This window comes from Mangifera indica, chromosome 2, assembly GCF_011075055.1.
Source record: "Mangifera indica cultivar Alphonso chromosome 2, CATAS_Mindica_2.1, whole genome shotgun sequence".
Lineage (NCBI taxonomy): Eukaryota > Viridiplantae > Streptophyta > Magnoliopsida > Sapindales > Anacardiaceae > Mangifera > Mangifera indica.
The window spans coordinates 14,738,899-14,758,592 of record NC_058138.1 but is presented as its reverse complement, the minus strand read 5'-3'; the positions used below and the strand labels follow the sequence as shown (position 1 = coordinate 14,758,592).

At 31.4% G+C, this 19,694-nt stretch overlaps 3 protein-coding genes and 1 non-coding gene across 4 annotated transcripts; 1 reads left to right on the top strand and 3 right to left on the bottom strand.

Moving 5' to 3' along the window:
- Positions 1-845: 845 nt before the first annotated feature.
- On the bottom strand, positions 846-2,124 carry LOC123208585 (1-acyl-sn-glycerol-3-phosphate acyltransferase PLS1-like). Its single transcript, XM_044626120.1, has 5 exons — positions 2,044-2,124; positions 1,771-1,893; positions 1,608-1,647; positions 1,434-1,507; positions 846-1,022 (listed from the first exon to the last, which is right to left on the bottom strand). The coding sequence occupies exons 1-5, from the start codon at positions 2,122-2,124 to the stop codon at positions 846-848; spliced, it is 495 nt and encodes a 164-aa protein (XP_044482055.1).
- A 4,818-nt stretch (positions 2,125-6,942) lies between these two features.
- On the top strand, positions 6,943-10,872 carry LOC123209753 (polyadenylate-binding protein RBP47B'). Its single transcript, XM_044627888.1, has 8 exons — positions 6,943-7,157; positions 7,811-8,294; positions 8,373-8,446; positions 8,534-8,664; positions 9,012-9,096; positions 9,467-9,625; positions 10,355-10,455; positions 10,541-10,872. Exons 1-8 carry the CDS (start codon positions 7,023-7,025, stop codon positions 10,629-10,631), a joined length of 1,260 nt encoding a protein of 419 aa, XP_044483823.1. The 5' UTR covers positions 6,943-7,022; the 3' UTR covers positions 10,632-10,872.
- A 367-nt stretch (positions 10,873-11,239) lies between these two features.
- LOC123204934 (origin of replication complex subunit 1B-like) lies at positions 11,240-19,538 on the bottom strand. Its single transcript, XM_044621753.1, has 16 exons — positions 18,473-19,538; positions 18,233-18,368; positions 16,177-16,326; positions 15,942-16,082; positions 15,705-15,856; positions 15,527-15,626; positions 15,272-15,394; positions 15,023-15,184; positions 14,864-14,921; positions 14,561-14,739; positions 14,304-14,418; positions 13,954-14,024; positions 13,266-13,361; positions 12,781-12,857; positions 12,106-12,189; positions 11,240-11,643 (listed from the first exon to the last, which is right to left on the bottom strand). Exons 1-16 carry the CDS (start codon positions 19,363-19,365, stop codon positions 11,580-11,582), a joined length of 2,601 nt encoding a protein of 866 aa, XP_044477688.1. The 5' UTR covers positions 19,366-19,538; the 3' UTR covers positions 11,240-11,579.
- On the bottom strand, positions 16,189-16,266 carry LOC123209855. Its single transcript, XR_006501162.1, has one exon. It is a non-coding gene; the product is annotated as a small nucleolar RNA snoR28 (small nucleolar RNA).
- Positions 19,539-19,694: the final 156 nt, after the last annotated feature.

The following is a 19,694-nucleotide window of genomic DNA, read 5'->3' as shown; positions in this document are numbered from 1 at the left end:
AATCTTAAAAACTCTTCTTAAAATTTTCATTAACACCTATAATATTTGTAAAAATTATAGTTTACCCAAATATACGATTATACATTATTGATACCATTATTTAAATTTGTACTATTAAAATTTTTATTATTTTATTTGAAATTAATGTAGATTTAGATATAAAAATTATTTAATAAAATTTTAAGGGTGTAGTGTTGTTTAGTTTGAGATTTTTTTTTTTGTCTTTTTAATAATTTTATAAAAAAAATTCAAAAAAAATTGTTAACAAATTTAATAAACACGTGAAAATTTGATTTTTCAAATTTAAATAGTAAAATTTTTTTATTTCATCATATTAGCAGTTGCATTATCAATTGTTAATATAACAACTCTATTAGTTATTAATAATTGAAAACTTTAATAATTGTTATGTGAATAGTTTCAACATAATGTTTACGTATCAATTTTTATTGTAAACACCAATTATTATCTAAATAATGTATTACAACATTTAAAAAATTCATTTTTGATATGAAGACGAGACATCACAAGTACGATAGATATATTTTGAAAATTTTCAAATTATTTTATAAGTCTCAAACTTAATTTACTATAATTTTTTAAATATTCTTAGTCGATCGTCTTCCCACTCTTTTCGACGAAACTTTTTGTTTTTCCAAACAAGATTTTCATCAACTAAAGTTTTAGAGAAAGGAAGAGAAACAGTCAAAACATGATGATGTATCGCAAACCCTTCATCGTCGATAATGAAGCGAAAGATTGAAAACTAAACTCTAGAGATAAAATATTTTTTTTCAAAACTTAATCTAAGGGAAAAGAGTAAATTATTAATCCTCAGATTGTAATTATGCCTTCTTCTGTGGAGGAAACTTCGTGTATTCGATAAATATGTGCATCATAATGACGATAATGCCCAGCCCAAATGCTAAAATCCCAATTCCTCTCCAAGTTGATCGCAAAGAAAACTTTGTTACTAATATTAAGCTACCAATGCTGTAGGCAAAAGCCCAAATTACCAAAGTCTGTCAACACAAAACCAAAGAAAATTTATATTACAATTATCAAACCAATCTTTAATTATTTTTGATTAAATAATCAATTAATATTTAATCCAATGTTACGCTAAACATGTGACAATATTAAGCGTAATTCACTTTACTTTTATCAAACTCGATGAGAAAGATATAATCCAATCCAATGTGATGCGTTAAAATATATTTATTAGTTGTTAGATTACAAAGAAATTAGTGCTTAAATAATTAATTATATTTTCTAATTAGTGGATATAAATAAATAAATGCTTAGTTTTAAAATGGGGGGATAGAATAAGAATTCTAAAATTTATCAAGGGACACACCTAAAAAGGTAAAAAATTTATTAAATCTAATAATTTTAAAAAAAAAAGTTGATCCTAAAGAGAGAAATTTAATTACCTGAGCTAATATCCACATAAAGAAAATATCAAGATCACTCAAGTGATTAGGCATTATTAGAGCATGCTCTTTACCTGGGAAATTACAATAAAATAAAAATTAATCAAAATATTTATAGCTTAATTTTAATTCAAAATTATTAAAACAATATATGTGTTTATTTTTTTCCCTTACCCATCAGCTCATAAGTTTTAGAATCTGTATACAATTTAACCTGCAAAAATAAATTTAAAAAAATAAAAATAGTCAACTTTTTCCAGTCTTAAGTTTATTTAAAAAAAAGATTTAATTAAAATTTGTCTTTTGATATTTATTCATGCTTAAACAGAAGAAGAACCTTAAGTCCTGCCCACCACTCCAATAGCCAAATAATTCCCAACCATAAAATTTCTGAAATTGCTCCATTGATTTTTCTGAAGGTGTTCTTGGAAAGAGGCCTAATTGTGAGAAACAAAGTTGCCTACATTCATGAACCAAAAAAAAAAAATAATAATAATAATATATAAATGATGGTATTATATACAAAATTACATAGAGAAAAAATAGATTATAAATTACTTTTAAGAAAATAAAAAAATAAAAGAGAAAAATTAAAAAAAAAAAACACTACTTGAATAATATTTATAATGAGGCCAGAAGTAAGAAAAGCGAGAGTAAAAGGAATAGTAATAGCTATGGCAGCGAGCTCCATTTTGTCGGAGTGTACTTGGGAAGGTGTTATATATTTATATATAGAGAAATATTATTTATATATTAACTAAATATTGGCACATATTTAATTAATTTGAAGTTTGATTTGTCTCGTAATTAAATTTTAAGTGGCTATTTAATTATGTTTGATGGAATTCCATCTCTAACTTAGTTTGGTTGCCTGTTTATGAGGGCATGAATTACAATGAGAATTCTAGAACAATAAAATTATAAATTTAGATTTTGAGTATATAAATAAATATGTATTTATATATGTTATCATATAATTATTGATTTTAAATTATAAATAAAATAATATCAAATCATATAATAATACGTATAAATACGTATCTATTTATATATTTAAAATAAATATATATAATATTACAATATTACTCGTTCTCGAATACCATAAAAAGATTTCTTTGAATAAATTATCCAATAAATTTCAAATAAGTTACCGATAATTCAATTAAAAATTAAACTAAAAAAAAAAAAGCTCGTCTCCTAACTCTTAATGGAGAGTTATGTAATATCTATTTGATTATGTTATGTTCATAGTTATTAATATTCTATTATATATAATATGTACATTATGATACGATACAGATAAGAAATAATATGTATCATAAGTTTATCAAATTAATATAATATAATAAATGTATCATATAATACGGTACGTATTACCGATACAAATCGATACACTTTTTAGAAAAAATGATGATATAAAAAGGGTGTATATAATTAATTCTATTTTTTTTAAATATATTTGAGATATTTTAAAAAATGATGATGTATTAATTAGATTTTTTATTATTTTATTATTTAATAAAAGAGGTTAAATAAACGTGATTGAATTAAATATATTTTTTTGTATTATTTTTTAACAAAATCTTACACTAAATGTGATTGAATTAAAAAATTATAATTTGATTTATGGTTTGGGCTGTAAATGTAAAATGCAATATCATTGATAAATAAAACATGTGCTACCAATCACATTTTATTAATTTATTTCTTGATAAATGTTTTTTTTTTTAATTTTTAATTATTTTAGAGTTAACACTATCTCATGCTTAGTACACTAAGAATTAGGAACATACATTGTTGTCTAAATAATCATATTGCTAATTATGAATAAACAAAATGAAGTTCTCATCTATGCACGAGATAAAGAGAACTTTGAATCTTGATTAATAGTGACATAAAAATTTTATTACATTTTTACGTATAAATAGATATTAATATAGTTTGAATCGGTTTAGAAATCACTATAACCTAAATTAAAAATTATTTTTTAAATTTTATTAATCTAAATCAAACTATTTTTAAATTCAAATCAAACTACTGTAATTTTCAAATAGTTTCATTTGGTTTTAACTAATTTATGCACACTTTTAAAATTACCAAAATATCCTTATTTTTTATTAATATTGATTGTGATTAGGAACGCAAAGTATCTTATTTAATTACCAACTCAATTTCCAATTCTTTTTTGCCATCAATAAAGGTAAGATAGTTTATTACAACTTCGGTATAAGGGAATTTGAGTACAAAGTGTCTTATTTATTTAGATTTAAAATTAATAAACAGAGTAGAGTGGGGGCTAATTAATTTATTAATTTGCTTTTTTTTTTTTAAGTATGCACACAATTTTCTCATTATTTGTTAGGTCAGTTTGGTAAGATTAGATCAATCAAAGACTATGTTAATTCATTCCACAACTCTTAGGTTAACTTTTAAGTAATTTTATTCACTTTCATTTGATTACTAAGAAGAAATAATTAATAATGTTATATGATATAAACTTCTATTTGGAATATCTTTCTGAGAGATGACCAACTACAGACGTCACAATCCATGTCTCGACCTGCAAATAGATATCCCTTGCTTAAAGAACATAATTTATCAATTGGCATTTATTTCGTATCATCTGCTCACGATGAAGAGCGATAACTTTAAAAAGAAAGTCATTTATGATAAGTTTTATCATAAACTAAACGAGAAAATTCTCATAAAATTCAACAACTCTCTTTAAAACTCTTATTATCAAGTCATTCTTAAGACATATTTCTTGTAATTTCTACACATACTCTGTTGAAGCATTCTCCTAAAGTCACTAATGTCGTATATATGGATAGAGACTCATGAGTAGCGAGACAAATTATGTTAAATATCGTCTTCTGTCCAATACTCTATTTGTGCATAATTACTTTATCATTATACTAGATATCGTATGTTAGTAACCGCTTCTCAATATTATTAACGTAATTCATTTTATGTAATATTTTAAATTGTGTACATCAATTAAAGACGAAAAATCTTGACAACAAATCCGTCTAGGTTAGATGAATTTCGTTAAGTTATTGGTAGAGGGATTGACACGCACCTGTATAATTTGTGTAATAAATTACAATTTATCACGTGCATATTTGCAATGAATGCGGGTACATAGAATTTATCACATTTTATGAATTTATAAAGTCAAAAGTTTTTTCTTTGGAATAAAAAGTAAGCAGCCGATTTTGAAATTAAAAAAGGAACATCAGCTTTGGTTAATTCGTTCATGGGAAAATGATGATAAATACCTAATCAAGACACACACACTCTCTCTAAAATCTTAATCATAATTTATTTAATTCTAGCATTAGGTTTGGGAGATTTTAAAAAGGAAAATTAGATTAAATACCAAAAATATATCCACCTAAAACAAAAATACCCATTTTTAATTAACACAAAGCAAAAATACCCAAATTATATGAATTGGCCAAAATACCCTTATATTTTGGTGATCAATTTGTTCTTTTATGAGGCTTTTACAAGATATACAAGATCGATAATTCTTTAATAGTTTTTTCAATTTACCTACGACAAAAATGACAAAAGAGCTTATTACATCATTTATTATCATATTTTAATCATTTTGGTATTGAGATTTTATCAATTGAATAAAGATTTTCAACCTTTTTAATTAGGAAATTTAATTTTGAATATTTAATTTTATGAGTTGATTCTTGATTATTTTAGATGAATTAATTGAGGGTTTTTATGTCAAACTAGGTGTAGATTCGTTTTTTATTGAAATGGTACTTGAAAAATGATATTTTGGTCAGAAAATTATGGATCTCAAGGGCCAACACTCCACCTTGTGGGAAAATAGTTTGGTATTTTTGCTTTAATCCTTCAAAATTGGACATTTTTGCTTTAAATACATTATATTTGAGTATTTAATTTAATTTCCTTTTGTAAAAAATTGACCTTATTTTAAGGCATTAGACAAAACTAGCCATCTCTCTATCGTGGATCTATACTAAATTCGTCTACCTATTTATGTTTTGATTTGAACACTTGTCATAGATCGAATGATTTCTTTTTGTCTTCTCTTTGATACCATTTTTTTTCTTAATGTATCTCATCTTGTTGACCGATCTCTTCTCTCAAAATTGTTACTAAAATAAAATATGAAATCTCATATTAATATAAGATGTTGAAATTATATTTAAATGTATGTATTTATTCGAATGCTAAACTTATTTTGTTTTCAAACTTAGATTTACAACTGATAACGTATTCGAAGGATAAATAATTAAAATGTCGAACGAATTCATAAACATAAAACTAATAAAATAAAATAAAATAAACAGTTTAGACAAATTATCTCAAAAATGTATCTTACTCAAACAAATTCAAGATGTGCCATTTACAATGTAGTTGAAGGCATTGCAATTTTCTACTTTCTTGTACACTCTTGACCTAACTTATCTTCATTGATTTCTACAATCGAAACAATTACACAACTCAATTTAATGTTTTATTTGCCACATCTAATGCTATAATATCTCATTATCATCATCTTTTTTTTATCAAAAAACAATCGAGCCCTAAAATAACCCAAATTTAATTCACATCTTAATCGAAACAAGAATGAATAATTAACATCGACATAGGTTTTAACATTATTCAATTTCTTTTATTATTTATCAATGATTACTCTCTTTTGATATGAGTTAAAGTAACCAAAATAGTTTCTCTTTGTTGTTCTTGATATAATAAGCCAAATATTTAAAAATACATAAAGTGGTTGGTTGATCGGTTAATCACCCGATCAACCATTTAAAAATGCAAAAAATAATCGTTCGGCTAGTTAACCACTTAAAAAGGTAAAAACTTAACTATGATAATTATATAATTAAAAAAAGTCCAAAAGACATATTCCCACGTAAGATTTATTGCAAACTCAAATTAGTATCAGTTAAGTATTGAAAATTTAAACTTTCACCTATGGAGTGTTAAAATTAACAGAAACACATTATCCATTTTCTCCTAAGTTTAAAAAACTAATAATTTTTCCTCAAAATCAAACTGTTTCTCTCTTAGGGAAAACTGTTAGTTTTCTAAACTTATATGAAAAATAGATAATGTTTTATTATTTTAATATATTACTAATTAAATAACAATTTTATTTTTAGAATTAACTGTTTTTCATAATTTTAATACCCTATAGGTGAGAGTTTGGATTTTCAATACTTAGCAGACACCAATTGAGTTTGCAATAAACCTTGGGTGGGACTATGTCCTTTGGCCTTTAAAAAAAAATTAATTTGATTTGTATAAACGGGATAAAAAATAATTAAAATAATTAATTATCGTCCAAACCACCCAAGACGCAAAACAAATCTTACAGTTTTTAACAACTAAAAACAAATCAAACGGTAACTTTAGAACGGTTCAATTCTGTTTGGTTTGGACCCTTTTTTACGCACCCCTACCATAACCCACCGTATTAATGCGGCCTCGGCCCAATTTGGGGACTACATGATGCGGGAACTGGCACATGATTAAAAAAGGAGAAAGCGAGGCCGCGTAGAAGAAGAAAGATTAAGAAAAAGAACAACAACAATGATGACGACAGGAGGAGCAGGATATCATCATCATCCAATGACGCTAGAAGAAGTAAGAACTCTGTGGATTGGAGACTTACAGTACTGGGTCGACGAGAACTATCTCAATTCTTGCTTCGCTCACACCGGCGAGGTAGTTATAACTCTACGTTGTTGCTCAAAATTATCGTTGGCCTTGAAAATTGTATGGAATTCTGTAGGGGATTCTTTGTATTTTTATTGAGCCCTTGGGGTTAAATGATATTTACTGTTGATTGTAGTCTATGTTAGGTTTATGAAAGTTTGAAGATTGTGAGGGAAAATGTCAGGATTTAATAGGAATTATAATTTTAAAACGATTTTTTGGGTAATGTGACTCTCAAATTAATAGGAAGAGTATCGGGAAGTTTTCTTTCAATTAGTTTTAGCACCGGGCTTTGCCTTTGTTCAAATTATGGATGCTGTAAATTATTATATATGTTTCTTTTTCTTTTTTTCCATGTATATGTAGTTCTCGATAATGCTACCGCTGAATGAGATTAAGTTATATTTGCATTTCACTTCCATTGAGCAGCATTTTTGAGTATGTTGGTGGAAAAGTGTGACCAATTATTTAAAAATTTGAACATTGATAGTAAAGTAATATGTTATCGTTTGAGTAGAGCATTTTTGCCAAAGTCTGTTGAGTAAGTTAATGTTGTGAAACCCTGAACTTCTGACAGTTAAGTTTTTTCCTTTCTAGTAACAGCTTCTGGTTTTTTGTTGTATGCTGAATCTGTTGAGAAGTTCGATACTTACTCTCTGCAGGTAGTGTCAATAAAGATTATACGTAATAAGATTACTGGTCAGCCGGAGGGTTATGGGTTTGTGGAATTCGTTTCTCATGCTGCAGCTGAGAGGATTTTGCAGACTTATAATGGGACACCAATGCCCGGGACTGAGCAAACTTTTAGGTTGAATTGGGCTTCTTTTGGTATGGGAGAAAAACGTGCTGATGCTGGACCTGAGCATTCAATTTTTGTGGGGGATTTATCACCTGATGTTACAGATTATTTGCTGCAAGAGACCTTTCGTGCTCAATATCAATCTGTTAGAGGTGCCAAGGTAGTGACAGATCCAAATACTGGGCGCTCAAAGGGATATGGGTTTGTCAAATTTTTGGATGAGAATGAAAGAAATCGTGCAATGACTGAAATGAATGGTGTCTTTTGCTCAACTAGACCGATGCGTATTAGTGCAGCAACACCACGAAAGGCGACTGGTTTTCAACAACAGTATGCTGCAACAAAAGGTCATATTCATTTTATATTTTAGGTAGAGCATACTCAAATTGGCCACTCATATTTTTACCTATGGATTTCCTCTGCAGCCATATATCCCGTTCCAGCATACACTACTCCAGTGCAAGTGCTTCCTACAGATAATGATATCAATAATACAACAGTAAGTCACTCATACTCAAGAAGTAAACTTGCTAGTGCAATATAATCTGCATAATTTGTATCTTTCTCTTACAATCTCCTATTGCAGATTTTTGTTGGTAACTTGGATCCAAATGTTACAGAAGAAGAACTTAGGCAAACATTCTTACACTTTGGGGAGATAGTTAATGTCAAGATTCCTGTGGGCAGAGGATGTGGTTTTGTACAGTTTGCTGCCAGGTTTGTTTAGCGTGTAAATTGATTATACAAATAATCTAAAATGACATATGAAATTGTTTCCAAACTATCATATACATAAATAACTTATCTGTTTTATTCTTTTGGTGGTTTGGGGAGGAGGGTGATTACTTTATTCATCTATTTTTCATTTAGTCTCCCCTTTGCTCTACATATCTTTGTTCTCCTACAAGATTTGCATTAATATAAGCACTGGAAAGGGGCAGAAGGGATTTTAGTGGAAATGGTCTAATAAAATCTTTGTCAAGTTGTTTTCTTATTATTATTATTAATTTTTTTTCGGGTAGTCCTGTAGACTCTGACCATTCTAACTTTTGATATCTATGTAGGACATCTGCTGAAGAAACCATATTAAGGATGCAAGGACATGTGATTGGTCAACAACAAGTCCGCATTTCTTGGGGCAGGAAACAGGTGATGGTTAAATAGGATTTTATGTCCATTAATGCTCAGTTTTTCCCAGCTTTTGTAGAATTTTAACCACATGCATGCTGCATATTGTCATAGTTATTTTGAAGATTGTAAAACCTAATGGACTATATATTTATTTTTATCTTCTTGTAGAGGTATGGAATTAGGGGAAAGTTGAAGAATTTTACTGGAAATCCCTTAGATAATAAATATAATTCTGCCATTCTCACTTGCATTTTAGGATCTGCATGACTGAAAAAAAACATGGGATCTTTTGTCAGCAATATAATGTAGCTACATTTACTTATCATACAATTTGTGTTGTATCTATTTCCAATCCTGACAATTTTTGTATTTATTTACTATACTATAGGATGTAACTGGTAGCTTGGGTGCACAAGTAGATCAGAGTCAATGGAGTGCCTACTATGGTTATGGACAGGGCTACGATGCTTATGCATATGGGACCACACAAGATCCATCTTTGTACGCGTATGGTGCATATGCTGGCTTCCCACAGTATGCTCAACAGGTAAGATATTGTATCACAGTCTGCTGATAATGGGCTTCTATTTCTTCAGAATTTTTAGATATTCCTTGTTTCCTTTATTCATGTTAATTGGTAAGTGGCAACCTCTCAAACAACTAGTGTTTTTTCTTTGGGGTTTGCTGTTTGGGAGCTGCTTTTGTAATAAGTTTCTTAGCCTCTTCTAGGCCTTGTACCTAGATTCTTATGTAGCTTACAAACTTCCTATTTTTATCCCTTTGTGAACAACTTGTTCACTTACAAGTACTACTTTTTTTAATCTTATTTGTTAATAATAGATTTTGTTTCCTATTAAAAAAAATTACTTTGTGCTCTGTAGTTACAACGTATATTTGTTTTTAATACCTATTGATAAAGGTCAAGCTTCTACTTAGGTTATACTGAGGGGTTGGTTGCACCATTAATATCATCCTGTGCTGTTTTTCTGGGGTTCTTATCTCCTATGCATGTTTCCAAACTTTTAAAAGTGCATATGGCCTTGAAATGTTTTCCAATTCACTCACGGTGTATTCTGCTTTCACTAATAATAATTATATATCAATTATGAAACAGTTATATGCGTATACTTTTTCATCTCCTTTGTTAATAATATATTTTGTTTCCTATTATAAAATAAGTACTGCACGTTCTAGAGTTACCATCTTCCTTTTTGCTTTGATATTTATTTGTTCTGAATTTCATTTGAATGCATAAATCCCATATGGTATTTTGCAGGTTGAAGGTGTTACAGATATGACAGCTATGGCTGGTGCTGTTCCAGGTTTCGAGCAAAAGGAGGAATTGTATGATCCCTTGGCTACACCAGATGTTGACAAGTACAGTTTTTTCCTTTGCTTTCGTGATGCATAGTGAATAGATTCCTTTTTGTTAGGTACTTAAATCTTTGACTTTGGTTTCTAGGTTAAATGCTGCTTACCTTTCCATTCATGGAAGTGCCATATTAGGCCGGACCTTATGGCTGAAAACTTCTTCACTTACACCACAAGTTTAGATTCATATCGTGGTTACAGCAAGGTGCAACTCATGAAGTTTTGGTTGAAGGTTACCAAGATACAATTGCCGTTAATGACTGGAGTATTTTCTTTCTAGGATCTTGTTTCTGAATTGACTTGTTATGTAGATTCTATCATCGCATTTACATACGCAGGTTATGGTTACCTCAATTGTGCCATCTTTAAGATTAAAATATATCTTTAATGCAGAAATAACCCTGCTGTGAATTTTCCTTGTCATCCCATCTTTGTGATCTTCCCACATAGCATAATAAATGGAGAAACCATTAACATTAGCAGTATGTTTGGTTCCCATTGGCAAGCAATTTCTGTGAGCTGAAGTTAGTTAGGTCAACATTTCAAAGACTATTAACAGTTTACAGAAAAAAATTGAGGCTGATGGCTTCAATACACTTAGATACTAATCGTATAAAAATTTGCAGCAAAATGAGAATTAATTGGCATTCAACAATTGTTGCGGTCCAAATTTGTTCAACACTTATGATTAGACTATTGCAAACCAAATATGTATGTGAGAAATTATAGCACAAAAGTTCAAGAACATATAAAAAAATACTCAAAGCTCTTCACATATTTAAGCCAAAAATTAAAATAAAGATAAATGGCAGCTTTTCATTAAAATAAGGTTTATTGTTTCTATTCATTCAAGTATGATAAAAAGATACATTTGAATGTCTCAAGTCTCAGGATTCCTCATACAGAATTTATGCAGTTCCTCAAATTAACAATTCCTTTTCAACAGGAAAAGGCATTTTATAATTGCAGCGCTTCTAAAATGGATACAAAAGTGTTAAAAAAAAAAAAAAAGAAAGAAAGTTGGCTGCAGTTATCCAAAGATCAAAATTGAATTGAACACTAAAATGAAAATCAAGTCAAAATTGTGGCTGTGAAATATGAACGTGAAGATTGAAAATAAAGTGCTGAAATCATAGATACTTGGTCAACCATGGTAGCTCCTTGCTGTCTTTCAGTGCGAAAGCCACATCATCACTACCACAAAAGCAAGATGGAGTTGGTTAGGTTACAATGCTATCAAGAATTCTGATTCTAATATGATTTGGCAAGATGGATGATTACTTTTATAAAATAGATGACAATTACAGCTATTCTAACTCAGAAAAATATTACAATGAAGGCAAAAGCCTAACGTCAAAGCTTAACAAGATTGGTTAAAATAAAATGCAAGCAAACTTTTCTGACCCTCATACAAGTTGGGTTGGATGATACTGATTGCTATTCTAATTGAATCCGAAAAGGATTTGTGTTGCCCATCAACTAGGAGCTGTTGAAGTTGCAACTACAGTTGCAACCTCATGACTTATCAAACAAAGCATAACAACCTCAAGTAGTGTGCGAAACAGTCTTGTCAATTGGATGGACAAAACCATTTGAAAAATGCCACATGTTAAGATGACAATGAATAGAAAGCTCAATGGTAGCTGAGGATCTAACCTGGGAAAATTGAGCTGTAACTTTTGCAACCTGTGCCTGGATCCTGGTTCACATAGAATAATTCGACATTCACCAAGCTTACAGCTGCCAAAAGGAAACAATCATACATATTTATATAAACTACACCACAAAACCGGAATATGGGAACCATCAATATCATCTGAAATTCGTATGCTTCAATGTGTATTCTATAAGAAATATTTTAACCAAGAGGCACTCTAGTATAGAAATACATCACCAAAATAGTTAGTTGAAAATAGAACACATGATGCAACCACTAGGAGTGGATTTTGTCATTAAGTTTGTGAAGTTTCATAATCTATGGTTTTTATGAGCATTTATTCAATGTCAAATGTACATGACATTTCTCCGCATGTTACTAGGATAAGTAAAGGCAGAGTTTATAAATATGCCCATAAGTTCTATCATCAGCCTTATTTTTTTCTTTTTTTTGTCATAAAATTCAGAAGGTTTGTTTACTCTGGTTTTTAAAGTAAAAGACAGAATAATATTTTTGTCATGGTTTTCAATTCTAATGCTAAAAATCTGGAGGGTTGAAAGTAGCTCAATATAATAATTTTGGCCCACATACGAGGATCACCAACATGAACACAATAATTCTTACAAGCATATATTGAACAAATATCATATAAAGAAGTAAAAGCTGTGGCTCACCCCACTTTCAAGAGTGTGTCCCAACCAGGAAATGTTTCTCCATTGCTTGTACAGATACAAGAAACAGTCATTGCCAACTGCAGTAATGAAAAATGAAGAAAAAAAGTGAGAAAATAGCCACAAAAACAAGTGCATAACCTCTAATTTGTAACGGCTTCTATAAAATTTAGCAGGAGCACAGAAAAGAGAATGCAAATGAAAGTTAGCTTAATTTATGGTTAAGGTTTGTATTAGCATTTAGAATTCACTTTCAATCCAACCACAGTTTTACTTAAATTATGGTTAAGTTTTCTGATCAATCTTTTGCAATGCCAAGCATTGGAATATTATGATACTACAAACCTGGAATCATTTTAAGCTAGCTTGATGCATGATTATGGTTAAAGTTTGGTTCCCTGCTGTTTCTAGTGCCAAAAACAGGACACATACTTTTAACAGCTCAGCAGAAAGATTAGAAAAGATCAGAGGGAGCTTAAAAAATTGACCTTTTCAAAGTCGGTTTCACCCATCCCAGTTTTATAGAGTTCGTGCACCATGGCTGTTAAAAAGATTTTGCTCAATTTGGAACTGCTTTTCATAACCTGCAAAATTTTTAAAAAAAAAAATTACAAAACTTGTTTTCACAAGGCAAAACTGTTGCTGTGATCTTAAATCCTTTTGTTGCCAAAATGGAAAAAAAAAAAAACAATTAAAATAACAACATTAAGACTGAACATTTCTAACCCAGTAAGGGCAATTACAGTTAGCAACTGAATATGATGTTTATGTTCCAAATAATGCACCAGCATGAAAGAACTTAATTAAATGGTTATGATGGTCCAGGTCATTGTATAATCCCTCTCTAATGATAGTAGCTCTATTTGACTTCTCTCTGCTTTTCTGGATTTCAATCTAGAAAACCTAGAGCCACCATCAATTTTGATAACAGAATAGCACTAACTAGTAATTGATGATAATTCTACAACCCCCCTCAACTGGAACATCTCTTTCCTGAAAAAAAGTATAGCCTTCAACATCTCATATGCAAAGATTCCCTATTTTAAACTTCATTAAAAAATCACTGATACGACCATTCACGTTCCATTTTCCATTCAATAAAAATGGAGTCTAAGTGTCAGAAAGATACAAAAGAGCACACAGTGTAAAATTAAATAGTAGCTATTATTAACTTACTTGAATATGAGGTGCCTGGAACATTTCTTGGATAGCTGCTTCAACATCTGCCATAGCAACAAGGCCTTTTCCTGGAAAATGGTAGAGAGTTATAAGAGACCATAAACCCACTTTAAGATTAGAGCACTGATGCTTCTGCCTTAAAAGGTAAATTGTAACACTGCACATATCAGATGTGATAATGAATCCTAAATAGTGATCACTGACATGTAAGGGACATCAGAACCCTTGAACAACAAACAAACTACTGAAAGTTCAAAACAATTTCTCCACCTTAATTTAACTGTTCCCCTATCTCTTGTTTCTAAATGGGAAGGAAATTCATGTGAAACAGTGTTGTGTTTATTTACCTGCAGAAGCAGAACCGGGGTTGATGGTCAATTTCTTAACACGATAATCAGCAATTTCTGCAGCACGCCTGCATATCTCCAGAGCACGACGTGCATCTCCTGAAATAGCTGCTACCTAACAATGTACATCATGTTCAAACTAGATTGAGAAAACTAATCAAATCCATATCTAGAAAGTGTGCACAATTTGCACATAAATTTCAGCATAAAGAAGCGATTTCAGAATCTCAAGGCCCTCCATATACACAAGGACTAACCTTTCTTGAGGCAAATTCTATAGCCTGTCTTTCAAATGCTTCAATTCCTGTAAGGCGACTTGAAATAATTTCTTGTAGTTGCTGATAATTATAAGGGCTGAAGCAAAGCCTTTGTACACCCATGCGGCTTGAAATACGAGGAAGCAATTTTTCAGGAAGGTCCATAGTATTTGCTATTCCTGAAATTCATAGTTATATTCTATATGTTATGGAAAGAAATAAACAAAGACAATCAGTTAACATCATTGTCATCACGTCACTGGATGCAAACATGCTATCAAAGAAGGGACAAAGAACAGATACCTATCACAATTAATTTGGAATGAGGCTTAGTGGGCCAATCAAGAATGTTATAAAGAACCTGAAGAAAAGAAAGTGTCATGCACATAGAGCTTTTTACTTAATATGACATATTGCCAAAATAAGATTCATAAAATTTCACATCAAAGATGCAGAAGTTACTGATTGATTTCTCGTCACAAGAAGATCAAGTTCATCAATAAGCAGAATACAAGGTCGGTCATCTTCTTTGCAGATTTTCTTTCCATCTGAAAATCGTTCACTCAGTAATTGGAGAGCCTTTTTCCAACCAACCCTATGCCCACTTAATGCTTCATATATAACCTGATAAAGCACAGACAATATCTATTGAAGACGCAACCAGAAGATGCAGTCCAAGCCATAAATCAAACAAGTTCATGATATTTTTACCCTATAAATATTCTCGGGTGATGCTAACTTCAGGCCATTAACTTCCACAAAACAGTAAGGTTTTATACTACCTGCTTCAACTTCAGACTTTAGGTTTCTCATTACAGAAAGCACACTCATTGTCTGCAATTTCACATAGATAAATCAGAATTAAAAGGTGAAACTCATCAAAGTGCCAATGAAACTTGGAGCATTGAATGAGATTAATAACTATTTTAAATGAAAAACATCTCTAATTAAACCCAACAGATTTACCTTTCCAGTGCCTGGAACACCATGAATGTACAGGCAACGTCCCAGACACTGATCATCACAGATGGCACCCTTTATAAATGTTGTTATCTCCTCCATTTCCCTATAGAAAAACAAATTTATAATCAGAAACTATTGCATCACAAAATATAAATAATAATAATAACCAATTTTCGCATACTTGTTTCTACAGGGTAGAGATTTTGGTAGAGTTGCCAGCAAAAGTGTTGCTTTAGCTCTTTCTAGTTCAGTCTGCTTATGGCATCTAACATGCTCTGGAATTCTCTTTGTCCCTATCTTTTGAAGTCCAAAGAATCGACCCTTCTTTGAGTTCTGTGTTCATTGAATAATTGATTAAAGTATTTTGAAAGGCACAATGCATGAAATTACAAGCATGAAATAACTACAAATGCCATACTGCAGCCAACTCATGAGCTTTAGAAGGTCTGGTTTGTAAATTTTTCACATGGTCCTCTTCATATTCCATGTCTTCATCAGTATCAGAGTCAGCACCTTTGCACAAATTCCAGTCTTCATCACTGTCAGCATCTTTGCCATCCTACAATTTGAAAGAGATTAGCAATGAATTTCAACAGGACAGCCCCATTTTATGATGTCAGACAACTAAAGGTTCTAGTTTTACGAATGCTTACCCCTTCATTATCAATCTCAGCAATGCGCTTGAAACTGTGCCAGTGTATGTCATATTCATATTCACATAGAAAGACATCATCACCTTCATTGCTGGCCTTGGAAAATTCTTTGGGATTCTTAACAAAGCAATGCCTAATGATAGATTCCATCTGCATTTACAAGTAATGGCATAGTTATAACTTTATCTAGTAATTTTTCTCTCTTGAACATGGAACCTTACTTAATCTATCATATTATAAAACAAAGAAACTATTATAAGCAAAAGAGTTCAAATGGTTAACTATATTGGAGTTTTAATTCAGAAGTTAAAGAAGATCAGACAAAGATTACAATAAAAAATATAAACTATTCTCACTACAGAAAAAAAAAAAAAAAAACTTTCTAATTTGTCAAACATGAATTTAGGCTCACAGGAAGTTCAATAAACATTTTGTGACATATAATATCCAACTTAAATATGAAAACTGTTAATTTGTTAAAAAAAAAAATCTTTTCCATGTGATTTTATGGTTATGCCAACTCTTGCCAGCTATCATAGTCTATGACTGGGAGATTTAGCTTGATAGGGTAAAAATTCCAGATAATAAACTCTCAAATTTTTCCAATGCATTGATGGGATTTGAATAGACACTTGTTGAATTTTCTAATTACTGATCATCAAAAAGGTATGTGAGGTAGGTGCCTCTCAACACATCAACTCATGTTATATCTAGGTAGTTGTGTTTGTCATCAAGTATAATATGACTTTGAAAGACGTCTTTCCCACTGTCTCCTATCCAAATTTTCATTAAGTTTCATGTGCTAAATAACATTATGGAAGCTTAAAACTTTAAGAAATCATATGATTGAATAAATTTTGCTTAATTCACGAAGGTTTAAAATTTTTGCTCCTTAAGGATGGTGAGCTTTGGCATCAAATCGTCAAAAGCTGGCCTGGGATGCAAATAAATAGAATCAGACACAGGCTTAGAATAATGGATATCTTAGAGGCTTTACATAGAAACTCATTTCTTTTTGCACTAAGTTACCGTGATGAATAACCAATTACTAAAAGTGGATTATGTCTTGAAAGAATCTACCTTCCCATATGTCGGTCCAACATGTACTTAAGCTTTCCAACTACAGGAATGCAAACTTCGGAGAATCAGTGTTTACACTCCAAGGTAGCCTGGAAGAAAAATTAACAGAATACTATACAACTAATGCTACCCATCTATTAACTATCCTTTCCTGTAGTTTGTTTGTACTTCAACTTGGTAGGGAGTAAGTCAATATCTCCACTAGCTACTGTTAAAAGGTAGAGCCCTGTAAAATACTTGGTTGTTCAACATCTTTAAGAATCATTTTGTTATGCGTGATGTTGATTATTGGTCTTTGAAAAATTAAGATACAGAAAGAATTCATAAATTTATTTTCAGAAAAATATCATGAAAGTTGCATGGAAGCATTAACCTTGCCCAAGTTTAAAGTCTTCCAAATCCATCTGATTCCAGTTGATTATATGTAAATTCCCCTCAACTCTTAAAAGCATGTAAGTTTCCTATGCTACAAATGAACAGAGCTACTTCTGATGGCTGTGTTCTTGGAAATTTAGGTCTTGTTGAAGAAGTACCTTCTGGGATCAAGAGGGTTATGGTTGTTCTCTCAGCCAATATGTATTTCAGGGATCTAGGGTGCTAATTACCCATCTAGGTTACAAATTGACTAGCAGAGAAGAGCTTCAAATATAAAAAGAGATGATCTTTCAAATTTCTTTAGGGTTATAGCATTGATTAATATATATTTGTGCCCAATGCAATACTTATGTACAATGCATATATATATTGATATCAGTTGATAGTTTCTTCCACATAACCAGAGCATTTGACATTTGTCATCAAAAATATATTTTAAATGCGAGAACAGTAGTAAAAAGTTTATCTACAAATTATTAGACCACTTAGTCTTGGCTCACCATTTTTCTCTAACCTACAAAAATAATCTATCCTAGAGTGACAAAATTATAAGACTCTACCATAAGTATGAGCAAATACTAATTATGTTAGCATCCAGTACCTCAATGTCAGCAAAATCGTTTGTCCTATAAAGTTCCCTCCTCAAGTTATGAGGTTGTCTCCCAGAAGCAGTCTCTTCTGGTATCATATACCACCGCACACCGCACCAATATTTGCCATCCACTTCTTTCCACAAACTGCAAACAAACAAATAATTTCCTCAATGAAACAAATCATAATAAAAATCCAAAGAAACACAACACAAAAATCTGTAAGAGGAAAAAAGAAAATTTCCCCTAACCTCTCAATGCAGGCAGCCCACAAATGGCTTGAGAGAAGCTTCTCCCTCATTGTCCTAACCCTCTTCTTCCCCTCTGGTGGCTTCGGCAATTCAATCTCTTTACCCAATTTTTTTGCCTCACAAAATGTGCACACCCAATCACCTTCTGGAACTTGCTTTAATGGTGGTTTCAAGCATTTCAAGTGAAACCCACCTAAGCAGTCATCACACTCAATCATAACACTTCTCCCAGACTTAAAACAAACCCTACATTCCTCAACCTCAGGGTCTTCATCATCTGAGCTCGCGTCCTCTCTCCTCTTCACATATACATCATCTCCTACCTCAAAATCACCACCATCAAACGCCACCTTCTTGTAATACACCCTCTTCTTCATCTTCCCTCCGTCATCCACATTCCCATTTCTCAATTTCGCCTTCGATCTTGTCATAACAACAGTCTTCCCTTCACGAAAGTCCTCCCTTTTCTTCTTCTTCTTTGTCTCGGATAATTCAGGCGAAACAGGCGAAAATATATCCTCAACTGAATACAACCCATCATTTTTACGCTTCAAACTCGGAGTTTTCGCATTCACATCCTCGACATTTTTCTTCCACTTCGGTGTTTCTCCTTTCTCTTCTTTACTCAAATTCCTCCTCTGCGTCAATCCTGCACCATTCTTTGCAAGATTTGAACTTTTAGGTGAATCTTTGAAGGGATTTTCGATTGACGAAAAGGTTTTCTCCGGGGTGGTGGGATCTTCCAGAAGAGCACGGCGACGCGAAGATCGGCGAAGACCTGAATGGGCTAGGGTTTGTGGAGTTTCAGGAGTCATTGAAATTGATGGAGAAAATTGTTGCTTTTGTTGCTTTCCTGGTGATTGATAAGGTCTCTTCGGAGTGGTTTCTGCCATGGATGGGGTAGCAGAGAGAGAGATTGAGGCCTAGGGTTTCTGAGACAGAAGGGAGAGTGGAGCTGGGATCTGATTTAGTGAGAGGAAATTCGCGCCAAAATTTCCCGCCATTTTTATGTTCATCGTTCAACCCTTGCCGTCGTCTAACAATCGTAACCATTCCATTAACAATGAACTGACAACGCCCGGGTCAGATTGTTCCGACCCGACCCGTCATAATATATATATAAAAAAAGAGTAATATTAAAAAGAAAATAATACTCATACTTATTCTGAGTGTGTATATATATGTATTTATATATTTATATGTATTATTATATGATTAAATA

Coding starts and splice junctions, on each gene's coding strand:
- LOC123204934 (XM_044621753.1), bottom strand. CDS start 19,365: ATGGCAGAAACCACTCCGAAGAGACCTTATCAATCACCAGGAAAGCAA. Junction 15,627..15,704: donor TCTCTACCCTGTAGAAACAA/GTATGCGAAAAT, acceptor GTTTTTCTATAG/GGAAATGGAGGAGATAACAA. Junction 15,185..15,271: donor CACCCGAGAATATTTATAGG/GTAAAAATATCA, acceptor GTGCTTTATCAG/GTTATATATGAAGCATTAAG.
- LOC123209753 (XM_044627888.1), top strand. CDS start 7,023: ATGATGACGACAGGAGGAGCAGGATATCATCATCATCCAATGACGCTA. Junction 8,295..8,372: donor ACAGTATGCTGCAACAAAAG/GTCATATTCATT, acceptor TTTCCTCTGCAG/CCATATATCCCGTTCCAGCA. Junction 10,456..10,540: donor GCTACACCAGATGTTGACAA/GTACAGTTTTTT, acceptor TTTGGTTTCTAG/GTTAAATGCTGCTTACCTTT.
- LOC123208585 (XM_044626120.1), bottom strand. CDS start 2,124: ATGGAGCTCGCTGCCATAGCTATTACTATTCCTTTTACTCTCGCTTTT. Junction 1,894..2,043: donor TCATTATAAATATTATTCAA/GTAGTGTTTTTT, acceptor TCATGAATGTAG/GCAACTTTGTTTCTCACAAT. Junction 1,508..1,607: donor TAAAACTTATGAGCTGATGG/GTAAGGGAAAAA, acceptor GTAATTTCCCAG/GTAAAGAGCATGCTCTAATA.